The following is a 13,836-nucleotide window of genomic DNA, read 5'->3' on the forward strand; positions in this document are numbered from 1 at the left end:
GCGTCACACACAGGTTGTTTCATTTGTTTCATCAGGATGTGTTGTGTGTAATATTTGGTATCTACAATAAAGAACGGGGCGAAGTGCCGTGATTTGTGTGATGCTGTCTCCACCTCCTGTTAGCTATGGGTTAATGTTCAAAGTTTATGTCTTATATACCGTCAACCCTTATGTTATAACATAAATGTAACTATATGAAAGGCTTTAACCAGAGTAATTACAGCTGGTCATTGTGTAATAAAAGTGCATTCTGAAAAAAAGTCAAAGTCACAGCAGTGTAAGAAATCAGTTTAATGTGTGTAATCGTACAAAATAAAACAGACTGTGAATTTATGTCCAACACAAGACGAAATCTACAAAGAAAAAAACATTGCTTTCAGCATGCTCATGAGCCATTAACATGCGACTCTTCTTCCATATCCTCATCATCCTCTCCTGGGTCCCCCTCATTCATCTCTTCTCCAGATGCTCCAGCCATGTTCGTCTCCATCTGTGCAACGTCAGCCTCTTCCTCCTCTTCCTCCTCCACCATACCCTGACCTGATTTTAGAAATGTAAAATGCACAAAAACGTCACAAATCAGATTAGGAGAGAGTTTTTCTAGTTTTAACATCATATGTAAAACAGCAACTTGTGAATGGCATGAAAACAAAGCTCCAAACATGTGTCTGAAGGAGGAAATTATAATTTAGTCCTGGAGCTGTATTCACAAAGATTCTTAGAATTCCCTCTTATCTTAGCATAAACAATCTTAGTAATGACTCCTACCTTAAAAGTGATTTAAGAACATTCTCAGAGTGACTCTGAGGAAGGAGCAGACTAAAAGTTTGGTCTTAGTGAGGAGGTCGGTTTGACCCTGTTGCTAAGTGTGACACAACATGAGAATACTTTCCTAATATATAAGCAGCATTGATTGGCCAGTAACAGAGGCCGTATGCACAAAGATTATTTGTTTCCATTAGGAGTGAAATTCTAACAACATTCTTAGAATTATGACATTTCTAAGAATTTACTCTTATATTTAAGCCTAAATCCTAGTAATGATAAAAGTGATTCACAAGCCCTTAAAAGAGGTATTAAGGTGAGAAACTGTTAGGAGTAGAGAGGAGGACTTCTAAGAGGCTTAAGAGTTCCCTGAACAGGACAGAGAGGAGAAACCTCCAATCTAAGAATGAGTGAGGTATTAAAATGCTACGGATGCATCGTGACTTTTTGTAGTTCACTTCATGAAAACTTTGTTCAAATACATGCGCACAGCAACGATCTCCCCTCATCTTACATCGCAGACGTACCACCGCTTTTCACACTCCTCACAACAATGTGCGCAAAAGGAAACGATGTGCTGCTCTGTCCTCTCGCACCCCGTGTCTCGTAGAACATTTTTTCCCTCATGTTTTTTTCTGTCAATCAACCACGTCTCCTAAACAATGCGTCACGTCTAGCAACGGGGTCAAAACCACCTCCTCACTAAAATCTAAATTTTAGTCTGCTCCTTCCTTAGAGACTTTTGAGATAAGAGTGCTTAGTAAGATTTGTAGTCTTCATATTCAACCACAAACCACTTTTTATGAGTTCAGCATCATTCATAGTTTCACCACTAAGGGAAACTCCTAGGGCTAAGAATCTTTGTGAATACGACCCCTGGTTTCCAGTGCATAGTGTTAAAAATTGCTGTTAACTCCACAGCCTCTAGCGACTGGCTCCAAAAGAGAGTCGATCTCCATTTGACTGCTAGAACCACATACTACAAGTGTAACCACCATCATTATTACTAATTCATTGTCATTTTCATTTTCATTGTTTTTCTTTTTCTACATTTTCTGGGTAAATGTTTGAGGTATCACTAACCTTGCCGGAGTTCTCGGCCTGGAATCTGACCAGCCTGCAGCATTCCTTTCAACCTCTCCACCTCCGCCAATGATGAGGCATTAGCAATGGCATTCTGAAAGACAAACATTCAATACACAGCTCAGTTAGTGCACACTGAATGTACACAAAGCTCAGAAGGGTCATCTATTATATTTGTCCATCTGTGATGTGACTTTATTTAATAACAATCAATGAAACCTTAATGGCTTCCACGTCAGCTTGAGACGGCCCTGTCCTCTTCTTCTCAGGCTGTGCTGCCACTCCAGGAGTGAATCTGCAAGAAACAGCTCATTTAGGCAACATGTTCACACACAAGCTTCTCTGACCTCTCAACCAGTGTAGTCAATCGTGTAGTATCTTTTCTTGAGTCAGATAAACTGATACTTTGTCCAGAGACAGCAGTCCTTAGCAACACTGTGGTCGAGTTTACTGGCTATAGATATACATTTTAAGGTGTTTTTAAACATTTTTGTGTGCTGCCAATATGCCAAAAAAAGATGGTAGATCCCATGCATTTTTGTCCATCACCGTGTTTTCTGGTGGTATTTAGCCAGGATCCAGTGTATTCTGAGAAGCTGCTGCACAACATGGACTTTCATCTTACGTTTTCGTTCGCTTGGCAATATCCTTTGCAAGTTGAGCACCTCGTTTGCCTTTGAACATTTTCTCTGCCTCCTGGCGTTCCTATGATGATATCACACAGTTAAAGTGAAAAACTTGACACATGGATCTGTTATCCAAGTGGAGAAAGTACATTTCACCAGAAGTCCTCTGAGCAGCCAAGAGGACATTAACCTCTGAGTAGAAGGGCTTGAACAATACACAGGCACAGAAGAAAATGCTAAAAAAATATATTTGAACTAGAACTTACCTTCAGTTTAACCTTTTGAAAGTCAAGCACGCGTATCTGTGGAATTTTGTTGATGACATAGAGCCTGTAATGCTTCTTGTTTGTCACTGGATTCCTTAACAAGCTGTAAATTCAGTGATGACAAAAATCTGAGTTTATATCAGTAGTGCACATGAGTGATACGGTCTATGAGTATTGATGATTTATACCTGAGAAGGGTCAAGGTTTTCACTGACGCCAGGGGGTCCAAGTCACCCTACACCAGGCGAGAACGAGACGTGTTTTTATGGCACAATATCACCAGTGAGATCCAAATGTTCTAGCATGTGTAATGGAGACAATCCTATGATTTAACTGATTAAAGTAAATAAGAAAACATCACACACATCCTCCTGTTGATGAAATGTACTCACCAGCTCCTGGATGTTGTTGTTGGTGAGGACCAGCTCTGTCAGGTTTGGCAGACACTGCTCTAGATTCTCACCTATGCGGCTGAAGGGACAGGTTGTAAAGTTATCAACATACTCTGATCAACATAAAGGCAACACCTATGTAAAACAAGAGCTTGTTCAACAAAAGCTAGAAGGGTAAACAGTGCTCTTATAAACTCTACTTTAAACGAGTTTCAACATTAAAATCCACCTAACCCTTAGAGATAAGACTAAGACAGAAGGCTGTTTTAGCCATCTCACCAAATCCTGTTGTTGTTCATTAGCAACGTTTTCAGCCTTTTGAGCAAAGGGAACCCGTCCAGCTTTCTGACTTCATTATCAGAGCAATCAATGGTGTCAAACTGGTCCAGAGTAGCACCAAGATTCTCAAGAACTGGGATTTTATAACCTGTAAGTGAAAAAAATCAGAAAACTGTTTAACTATTATCAACTTTACTTCAATCGGGTCATAAGAATACACTGAGCAAGCACAAGCTCGACCTCGACTCCCGTATTGCTTGACCACTTGACCATACCTCCATATCTACTGTTGGCTATCTCTGCTAACACTGGCTATCTCCTGAGGACTGAAAAGCACGATGGAAACAGCTACTTCTGCGTTCATTCAGTCTCAGTGATCCGCAGTGATCAGTGACTATATCAATATGTTACTGCAGTCACATCTGCGTGCTAATTCTCGAGGTTTCCGGTTGTTAGCCGCGCCACGATGTAGCTAAGACCTACATTTTAAGTACCGTTTACTTAATTCAACATAAAATATTTGCCACTTCTACATATCGGAATGTACTATTGCCTTGTGTTCGCTCACGTTTCTGAACGTAGTGCGGCCGCGTAAAGCCCGGGACACTCACCACAGGCCTGCTTTAACAAAGCCGCGGGAAGAAGGCTGGACTCACCTCGTAAATCCAATTCTCTGTCCTTCACAGGGTTTGTATATTGAGCAGCCTGCTCAATCAGCTCGACCGACAACTTTACCATATTTGCAACAGAACGCCGTTCTTTCTGTGCAGCAAGATGTGCTACGGTACGCAACGCTGCATCAAACAGCCCGGAACAAAAGCTTTTTATCACTTCCTGTAGAGGAAAGATAGCCTCTTATAGCGCCCCCGAGCGGACGGAGGACAACATCAGAATTGTATTTATTGCCATGTACGTGAAGAGGTTTCACATTACAAGGAATTTGCCTTAGTGATTTAGTGCATACATGAAACATAAAAACATGTAACATATAATAATTAGAAGCATGCAGAGGTAAAATAAAATAAATAAAATACAGTAAAGTATGTACGGGGGGGTGCTATATTACAAGCCTTCACCCTTTATAGTAGTATAGGCTCAGGTTATGGCAGGCAAGCTATCTAAGATCCGCTAGTTTACATTCATTTTTTATATTTTTCGGAAACATAAACTTTTTTCTGTCTTTGCTGTTTTAGACACATGAAAAAAATACTATGTTTTACTAAATAATTAGACAGTTTTATCTCTTTACCATATATTGGGAGGCGTGGCTTCGTCGTGCGCTTTTACGCATCACGTACGTCGGCGTACCAGGAAGCGAACACGTCATCCATCATCATTTTAGCCGTCAGCTAGCCAGTTGTAGCAGCAATGGTAGAAACAGGACGGAGTCCCCACCACGATAAGTAATTTAAAGAGTGTTTACCGCTTGTTCCGCGTCGCTGTACCGTATTTGAGGTTAAAATGGATGATGTAGAGATCGAGGACGTTAATGAGGACGGCTCGCCTTATCGTGTGGAGAGGGGTCCCATCAAGAACCAAGACCTGTCTTCCCTATCCCAAGATGGTAACCAAACACTAACCAACATATGTATTATTGTACTAAAGAGATGTATTTAGGGACATTGTACAGTTGCACGGTAGAGTTCAGAGACTTAACACAGAGCAGAAACGCTGAGCTGTCGTTTCCTGTGCAGCTTGCGTCCCTCAGGGAGTTAAGACGAAGGTTTTCTCGACTTCAGCGTCATCAAAACCAGTTGTATATTTCCATTGTTTGTGTCAGGTTTAACATGAGATGACGTCGTTCCGCTCTTGACAGTATCTTTAGCATGAAAAACAATGGGTGGAGCATGCAGTCTGTTGTTAGCCCTTCACACCTGTTAACTTATCTCTGTGCCCACATATATTTGACTATAATGCAGCCGAATTCATGATAAAGCTATTTTACTGACGTATTTTTCTGTTTGTGTTGTCAGAAACTAGCCCTTTAAAAATAAAACAAAGAGACTAAAGCTCGGGTGGAGTTCATTGTTTCAGCTCTAAGCCATTTTCATGTTGTGTTTCTAAATGAATTAGTTTTTGTAAACACGACTTTGTCTGACAAACTCGTTGCACATTTAAGTTTTAAAAAGCAATTGTTTAGTTACTGCAGCTGTAATAATATGGCAAATATAAAGTTGGCTCTATATCTGTTGCTCTACATATTACTTCAGTTTGCTTCCTCTCTCTACTCACTGAACAACATACCGATTGTTTACACTGCATGTCTCTGTTTGCTTTCATAGTGGGAGACTTCCTGGCCCTGTATGGCTGGCACCTGATGGTTGCCACAGTGATAGCCTTTGTGCTTATCCAGTACCTGAACAAGAAGAGAGCCAGCCAGAGGAGACATAGACCCGTCTCTCCAACATCAGAAGGTCCGCTCTAGTGTCCTTTTATAATTGATGCTGCTGTAGACGAAGACATTGGGGCATTATTCCCAGACAATTCCATGTTGTAGGGACCGGTCATTACAAGGTGCATGATAAACCTTACTGGCCATGAATGAAGGTATCATTACTGTATTACTGCACTTCTTGAGCAGTTGTTTTTCCCAGTAATCCGAACAGCATTTATAGCGACAGCCTGTTATACATAGCAACGGTCTGTTCTGTTCTTCAGAAATGACACACCTGAAAATGTCCAATCACAGTCAAGTATTCAACACAGCTGTGTAATAATCATATTTAATGTACAGTAATAATAGTTGGAATGAGGAACACAGTTTATGCAGCGTCCTATGTATAGAAATCCTGAATGATTCACCTTATAAAAGAAATAACTGTTTAGGTGTATGTCTTAATAAGATAATAGGAGGAAAAGAAAGAGGAAAGTGACAAATGTTTGTACATTATCTGAACATGTCCATGCTAAAAATTTCAATTTCAATGTTTTGTTGTTTGTTTTTGTTAGATCCTGATTTAGTCGTAAGAAGACAGGAGGCCGTGGATGCAGCTCGGAGAAAGATGCAGGAGGAGCTTGATGCCAAAGCAGCCGTCTTTAAGGAGAAACAGAAACAGGTCTAAAATCTGTGTTTCAGTTGTGTTTTCCTGTCCGTTTATGATTTTAGGTCAGTTGATAGTTGAACTCACACTAAGATAAAGCAAAACCTTAACAGTTCTTCACATATTTTGTCAACAGCAAGAAGAAGAGAAGAGGAGGCAGAAAATTGAGATGTATGAGAGTCTGCAGCAGGGAAAGAGTTACAAAGCATCAGCAAAACTTTCTCAGGTGAGTTTGGTTTGAAAATATTGTAACTGTAATAGCTGCGTTTAGTGTCCTCTTACTCAGACCCCAGGTCATTAGGATAATCATGTCAGAAGGAGCAGTTGGGGGCAAAATGCAACATCTCATCTCATCTGATGGGGTGCAAATGGAGACTGTAGTGCAACAACATGCTGTAAAATACTTTAATATGAGGACGAATCAGTTTAAAGCTTTTTACAGTCTGATACTGACACTGGTGTCACATCTGTGTTTCTGGTCATAGAGGACTTCTTGTATCTATAGCAGTGACTGCTGATGATGTTAGCCATGACAGACTACGTTCACACACACCTCGTCAGTTTACTTATGGTCTGTCTGTACCTCACTGATCCATGCGTATCATTGCAGCCCACCGAGGAGGCCAGCACCTCATCAACAGTGCTGAAACCAAACACAGACAGGAAGAATCTACGCAGTTCTGGTATGCACTGCACTGGACACACACTGCCTCCTTTCTAGTCTCTTCTATAGATACACACTCCTACTGTGTGTGAGAGAGAGTGAGTTTGATATGTCTACATTCTTTCTATGTGTCTTTCAGACTACAATCCCCTGAGTGGGCAGGGAGGAAGCTCCTGCTCCTGGAGGCCTGGCAGGCGTGGGCCTTCATCTGGTGGTGGATGAGGCTAAAGAGCGTTAGAGACTCTGGTCTGTGTGACCTTTGACCTCTAACGTCCTTACACACACACACACACACACTGACTGAACCAAGCTGACAATAATCACCAGTTTTTTTATTCTTCTGTTTAGTTGTACAGTTAGCATCGTTCACAGCGTGTTAAAGACTACCCCAATCATTTACTTTCAAAACTCTGATTGGTAAAGTGTCAAAGATAATATCTTGAATCAGGCTGTTAACAGGTTAAATGCATGGTGCAGTTGTTAGCTTGTGATGAAGTCAATCCTTTAAATGGTATCTCACCAGGAGGTTTGGCTGATGAGTTCACAGCGTGTGTGTTTTTTCAGCTTTATTTTAATGTGTTTATCGGTGCGTGTGCCACTGTAGCTTTAGAGTTTATATTACTGCAGCTGGTGGACTATGTTTAATTACAAGATTGTATAATTACAAACATTTTGATATATCAAAATGTAAGGAGACTATATCTATTGTTCTGCACATTTTAAAGCAATAAAGATAGTCACCAGGAGTTTGGATTTGTCTCCGTCTCAATAACAACACTTACATATGCACAATGTCAACAAGATGAGTCACTTTCAAAACACATCGAGACTGAAACTATGATCAGTGTGTGACAAATTCTCAGTAATAGTTTAAAGGTGATCTTTGTTCCATAAACACATTTACAGTTTACATTGTGTGCAGTGAAATTCCAAGAACAATCATGGAACAGTTAAAAGCTTGCTCTTCAGCAGCTCGAATATATAACTGTATACAACTTTAAATACTGTAACTGGAAATGTGTGTCTTAATCTACACTACTGGGTAGCTAAAAGAAATGTAAATGCTCTGTGTGCATTACTGCCACCTGTTGCCTTCTTTAAGTATTACAGGTATTTACCCTTTTGCTTTCCAGTGTTCAATACACCATACATACCTTTAGCATTTATATAGTGTGTGTGTGTTGAGATGACAGAGCTCTGCACTTCAGTCATGTGGATTATGAAGAATAGCTATAAAATATAAACAGATTCACTACAACATCCTGGTACTATTCGGCATCTGCATCTAATACACTGCTCAAAAATGTCAAGAGAACACTTAAAGAACACTCCAAGTCCAATCAGCCTGTCCAGTTAGGATCAACACTGACTGTGAATCAGTTTCAGCTGCTGTTGTGCAAATGGAACAGACAACAGGTGGAAATGAGAGGCAGTTATCAAGACAGCCCTATAAAGGAGAAGTTCTGCAGGTGCTGACCACAGACCATGTCTCTGCTCTCATCCTTTCTGCCTGATGTTTGATCACTTTTGCATTTTGTCAGTGCTCTCAGCCCTAGAGGTAGCATGAGGCGGTGTCTACAACCCACACAAGCTGCTCAGGTAGTGCAGCTCATCCAGGATGGCACATCAATGAGAGCTTTGCTGTGTCTGTCAGCACAGGGTCCAGAGCATGGAGGAGACACCGTGCAGGGCGATTGGCAGATTCACCATTGGCGCCCTGTGCTCTTCACGGATGAGAGTAGGTTCACACTAAGCCATGTGACAGACATGAGAGAGTCTGGACATGTTGTTCAGCATCACTCTGAGAGAGGATGCTCCTGATCTTAGCAATATTACACAGGTGGAAGAAGGCGGTCTGAGAGACCTGTTTAATATGAGGGATAAACGACATGTCTTGATCAAAGATAACTCTGAGGTTCGTCACAGTCGTACTGTAGTCCATGTAATGCCGTCCAGAGAGAGAATGTTATCAGATAATCTAGTTCTGAGATGTCTGGGGCCAAAAACAATGATCTTAGTTTTGTGTGAGTTTAACAGTAAAAAAATGGAGGTCATTCAGTAATTTATGTCCTTTAGACATGCCTGTAGTCTGACTAACCGCTCTGTTTCTTCAGGCTTCATGGATAAACAGTAACACAAATAATGAACTGCAGACCTAGTAGATTGCAGCATTAAGATTTTCTACCTTACAACTAAAACCAGACCAGCAGTTACACAATTGCACTTTTAGCAGCTGATTAATCCACATTTGGTGCTCTGTTTAATAACAGTGTTGTGGCATCAGTGGGAATGCTTGGAACAGCATTGCAGTGTGGATCAATTCTTTGCATATGAGATTGGTTGACAAGGAAAAAAACATTTGCTCTAGGATATAAGCAGATAAATGATCCAAACTTTCCAGCTAAAGACAAACGACAGATGTTAGTTAATGGTTCAGCAGGTTTTAGAAATAACACACACTTGGTGAATATTTACCTCCTTTGAGTATTACCCACAATTTATTATGGTCAGCGACTTCACGACAGGTAACAGTGATAAGTCACCTGAGCTAAGGGTCCCACCTGCTTTGTAGTCTTTGTGACTTTATAACACTTTACAGTCCAACCATAAACCCTCCTCAGAGTGTAATTTAAACTGTCTCATGTGTAAATGCTGATCTGTCAGGGCTAGTTTCTGCTTGGTTTGTTGCAGGCAGGAAACCTTTCACTGTGCATCTCAGATCTGTGGTACAAGTGCATGATGAGTATTAATCATACGTCATAAGTCATCAATTTCATGTGTAAGCAAATGGATTATTTCCTTTTTACTTCTTGCTTTGTTTAACTGATAAAAAGTTTAGACGGTTTAATCATCAAACATACCCTCTGTCTGACCCCAAATAGAGACTCCAGCAGGACAATAACCACAAGCATCACAAGAGTAATAAACATTGCAGCATTTCACAGACTGTACTAAAAACTGCATGAGCATGCATGGAAAAAGTAAAGATAGATATTTCATATAATATGAAAATTGAATTATTTATTTTAAATAGTTTAAAGTTAATATGTATGTTTGTGACTGTACACCCCTACAACCACATGGGGGAGCTCACGATCACTGAGACGGCTGTGGTGCATTTGTGGCCGTTCCTTTGGAGACTTTATTGAGATTTTTATGTTATGTAGGAAATGGAAATGTTAAAAAAAATAAACAGGTTTTAATTTATTATTGAAAAAAGTAAAAAAAAAATTATAACCCATTGTACTGTCAGTTATTAAATCAATAGCCCAATAACAGACACAATAAATTTCACAATCTGCTTTATTGATCTACACGGCAGCAAGAACGTGAGTTATTTATATCGTTACAGTTTTTGTTACATTTTTTTAAGGTTCTAATCTAAAAATAGTACATTTGTTGAATATAGATTTGCACTGTTAAAAAAGAGCTGATTCAGGTTTGCAGCCAATCACTTTAGCCTCTTCCAGAGGAACGTAGCGGTCATATACTGCTGCGTGCTGGGGTTCCGGGGGCTTCCTATATAACTTGAACGTAGCGTCGTCAGGTCGAAGGGATTCATCACAGTCAGCCAGTCAGAGCTTTTCTACGGAAACACCGCTGGGTCAAACCACTCTTAAACCCCTTCGCGATCAGCGATCTCAGCAGTCAGACATTCTTCCAATGGTGAGATAATGGCGAGAATGTGGCCGCTATTCAAAGCTAAGATAAAAGCTGCTGCGTCTGTCGATCGGCGATAAGCGTGCCGATGGTCGGTGGCGGCGGACAGCTTGATGAGCAGCGGGAGCAGCGACGGAGAACCGTTCAGGTGGCGGCTTCAAGGAGACTGCTGCGATGCTACGTAGGCATCTGGAAGAAAAGGGCTTTTCTACCATGAGAGAGTGTGTGTGAGCCCGGTTCACCGGAGACAAGAGAGCTCTTACCGACCGCTGTTTTATTTTATTTTACTTTTTTTAATTCACTTCACTGGTTTGCTTTTACGCATACGCTGCTTTGGATACAGTGAGGATACGCGGCGAGCTGGTGAAGTTTTGGGGAATGGCAGGTCGAAGTCGAAGAGCATGGTTTAGTGTTCTGCTGGGACTGGTAGTCGGGTTCACGCTGGCTTCCAGACTGATTTTACCCAAGGCGACCGAGTTGAAGAAAGCTGGACAAAAGCGAAAAGCAAACCCTGCCGGCTGTGGGATCAACGGGGGTCTCAGGAAGGAATACGGCGGAGTGTTATGGCCGCAGCAAGTTAACGGATCACCGGCGACGGAGAAGCCTGGCTCCAGGTCCAATAATTTCCTATTCGTTGGTGTCATGACTGCCCAGAAGTACCTGAACAGCCGAGCCGTGGCGGCACATAGGTATGTGATGCGTCTGGGACTGAGTACACGTTTCCCAATGAGCTCCTTATCTTAAATGGAAGGTAACGGTCCGTCAGTCTCAGTGTGTCACTTTAATGAGGCTTTCTAACACCATGAAGCAGTCAGTGCATGGGCCTGCACAGGCTGTGTGAAGGTAGCTAGCTAGCAGCTTTTGTCACTGGTCAGCAGTGATGGTCAGGCTGAAAATACACAGATGTTAGCCAGATTAGCCAAATTAGCTACTGTGTGATCACTGTGTACAGATGTGCATGGGTTACAATGACAATAACTGATCTGTTGAAATACTGTTTGGTGTTTCAGCAGGTGTGGCTGGTAAAACTGACATTACATGTATTTTTATGCTCATCTAGTATAAGTATAATCTGTGTATAGCTATAATAAGAAGTCAACATTTAATGTAATGGAAATGTTAATGTGTAACACTTTGTCACTTATTTTATTTTTTTTAAAGTGAAACATTTATGGTTTAATTGACACACCAAACATAACAGTTAACAGGTATTTACTGTCACCTTATTGATCATTGATCTTTTGTTGTCGTGCTTTTTGCTTATCAGGTCAGTGCAGGCAGACACACATCTGTTATTGTGCTGAGACACTCATGGAAGTTGGCTTCTATTATCTGGACAATCCTGCATTTGCATTTCTCTGTGTTTGCTGTAGTTTGGTCAAATTTCCTATATACAGTTCCTTCAGTTGCAAGAGGTTTGCCCAAGTCAAATCCTCCCCACAATATTTCAGTGGGATTCAAATCTGTATGTCTGAGCTGTTACTGTGAGAATACATTTGATTATCAGCAGTACATCAGTGCAGGCACCCTTAAGATGAAATATCAACACTGGCCCAGAATGAAAACTGACATGCTGATAAGTTGACACTGACTAATCCTTGCTTTCCTCTGTGTAAAAGAGAGATTTGTTTGTCTGTGGTGGTTTTTAAGTGTCAGAAACTGATGGCACAGTTGCTGTTTGCTTATGAGAGATTCAGTCGTGTGAGGAACAGCCAAAACCTGCATTCCTTCAACACAATTTAATTAGCTATTCTAATGGGTTTTCTGCAGTTCAGCAGGATAAAGATGTGCATATATCATGGTTGAACACGCACACTCTCCTAGTGTTATTTTTACAACTACTGTGTTTGAAGGTTTGACACCTTCAAAAGGGAGTGTGTGATACAGCCTCAACATCATATGGTATTTCAAGGAAATACATGATAATATTTGTGACACAGAAAAAACATACGGTACTTGTAACTGCAGCTTGTGAAGGACACTTTAAACTATGACTAGAATAACTTATCCTTGCTTCAGGAGTCTGCATCATACTTTTCTGTCCCTTCCTGCCTATTGTGTGTCCTCGCCACGCAGTGCAGATAGGACACAGGTGAAGTGAAATGGTATGGCACACCTCTACTCCTAAATTTAATGCCAAATAAATAACTGCAAGCTTCATTAATGAGGCCCGTGTACAGCTGCGAGTTCAAATGGTTTGTTGTCCTTACAGTCATTATGGCTGCAATGAACAAAAGCATTACTATAACACATTTCACATTCCATGTTATAGTTGTTAACATGTAACAGTCATTCTTTACTCACAGAGTTCCTGCACCAAAAGCACATAAAAGAAATATCATAAACGTGATAAACATTAAATTACAGTAATGCTTAGGCAACCCAGTGAGACTCTTCCCGCTCTCCTGCAGCTTATTGCTGTGCTGACCACAACCCAGCAGGGAAACCATGTAAAACTTTAAGAGCATATGTCTGACAGTACAGCCATATGTCACTACATACTCTTCTGGGTTCAATCAACTCGTACTGACTGATTTGCACTACATTTCTGATAAATGCTTCCTTCCTTAGTACGTCAATCACAAGTTTTAAATGTCTCAGACTGTCCCAGTGGACAGCCTGATGAGTTCCATGGAGCAAGAAACAAATTGTTAGAATGTGTTACGCATACACTGTCTAAACAAGAATACACACTGAGACGTCTGTGTCTAGCACTTGTGTGAGTATGTCTGCAAAACAGTGACCATTCCTGCCTGTTAACTGCAGTTCTTAGTTGCATATTTCATGTTCTTCTGATGGAAATGCATGTTTTATGCAGGAATCCTGTGGAGAATAAACAGCCAGTGTTTGTGTCCAAGTCTGCATCCATTTTGTGGTGTCTCCTTCCCTTTAATCAATACAGCTGTCTACGGCAGCTGCGTGACAGCTCTCCTCACTTACTCTCAATGTGTGTTATTGAAACCGGAAGCTTATTTTTATTCTTCAAGCCCGTTTTCTTCTTTTTTCTTCTGCATATAACCGTATGTATCAAAGTGCAAGTATTACAGCTGTACTATAGCA

The 13,836-nt window shown here is 40.9% G+C and overlaps 3 protein-coding genes across 4 annotated transcripts in view; 2 read left to right on the top strand and 1 right to left on the bottom strand.

The window, feature by feature from the left end:
- Positions 1 to 276: 276 nt before the first annotated feature.
- snrpa1 (small nuclear ribonucleoprotein polypeptide A') lies at positions 277 to 4,220 on the bottom strand. Its single transcript, XM_028401781.1, has 9 exons — positions 4,068 to 4,220; positions 3,412 to 3,559; positions 3,133 to 3,211; positions 2,929 to 2,975; positions 2,741 to 2,843; positions 2,474 to 2,553; positions 2,068 to 2,143; positions 1,849 to 1,942; positions 277 to 540 (listed from the first exon to the last, which is right to left on the bottom strand). The coding sequence occupies exons 1-9, from the start codon at positions 4,147 to 4,149 to the stop codon at positions 386 to 388; spliced, it is 864 nt and encodes a 287-aa protein (XP_028257582.1). The 5' UTR covers positions 4,150 to 4,220; the 3' UTR covers positions 277 to 385.
- Positions 4,221 to 4,710: 490 nt separating this feature from the next.
- selenos (selenoprotein S) lies at positions 4,711 to 7,398 on the top strand. The gene is made up of 6 exons (XM_028401947.1): positions 4,711 to 4,975; positions 5,694 to 5,825; positions 6,361 to 6,467; positions 6,589 to 6,678; positions 7,063 to 7,135; positions 7,256 to 7,398. The coding sequence occupies exons 1-6, from the start codon at positions 4,873 to 4,875 to the stop codon at positions 7,336 to 7,338; spliced, it is 588 nt and encodes a 195-aa protein (XP_028257748.1). The 5' UTR covers positions 4,711 to 4,872; the 3' UTR covers positions 7,339 to 7,398.
- A 3,287-nt stretch (positions 7,399 to 10,685) lies between these two features.
- chsy1 (chondroitin sulfate synthase 1) overlaps positions 10,686 to 13,836 on the top strand; it is a 40,332-nt gene continuing 37,181 nt past the window's right edge. Inside the window, exon 1 of one of the 2 annotated variants that reach the window (XM_028402542.1) lies at positions 10,686 to 11,465. In XM_028402542.1, the coding sequence (XP_028258343.1) occupies positions 11,155 to 11,465 (311 nt within the window). In that variant the 5' untranslated portion in view covers positions 10,686 to 11,154. Of the gene's footprint in view, positions 11,528 to 13,836 lie in introns of both variants that reach the window. The other variant, XM_028402543.1, reaches the window with a different exon arrangement.

Source organism: Parambassis ranga, chromosome 3 (assembly GCF_900634625.1).
Source record: "Parambassis ranga chromosome 3, fParRan2.1, whole genome shotgun sequence".
NCBI lineage: Eukaryota > Metazoa > Chordata > Actinopteri > Ambassidae > Parambassis > Parambassis ranga.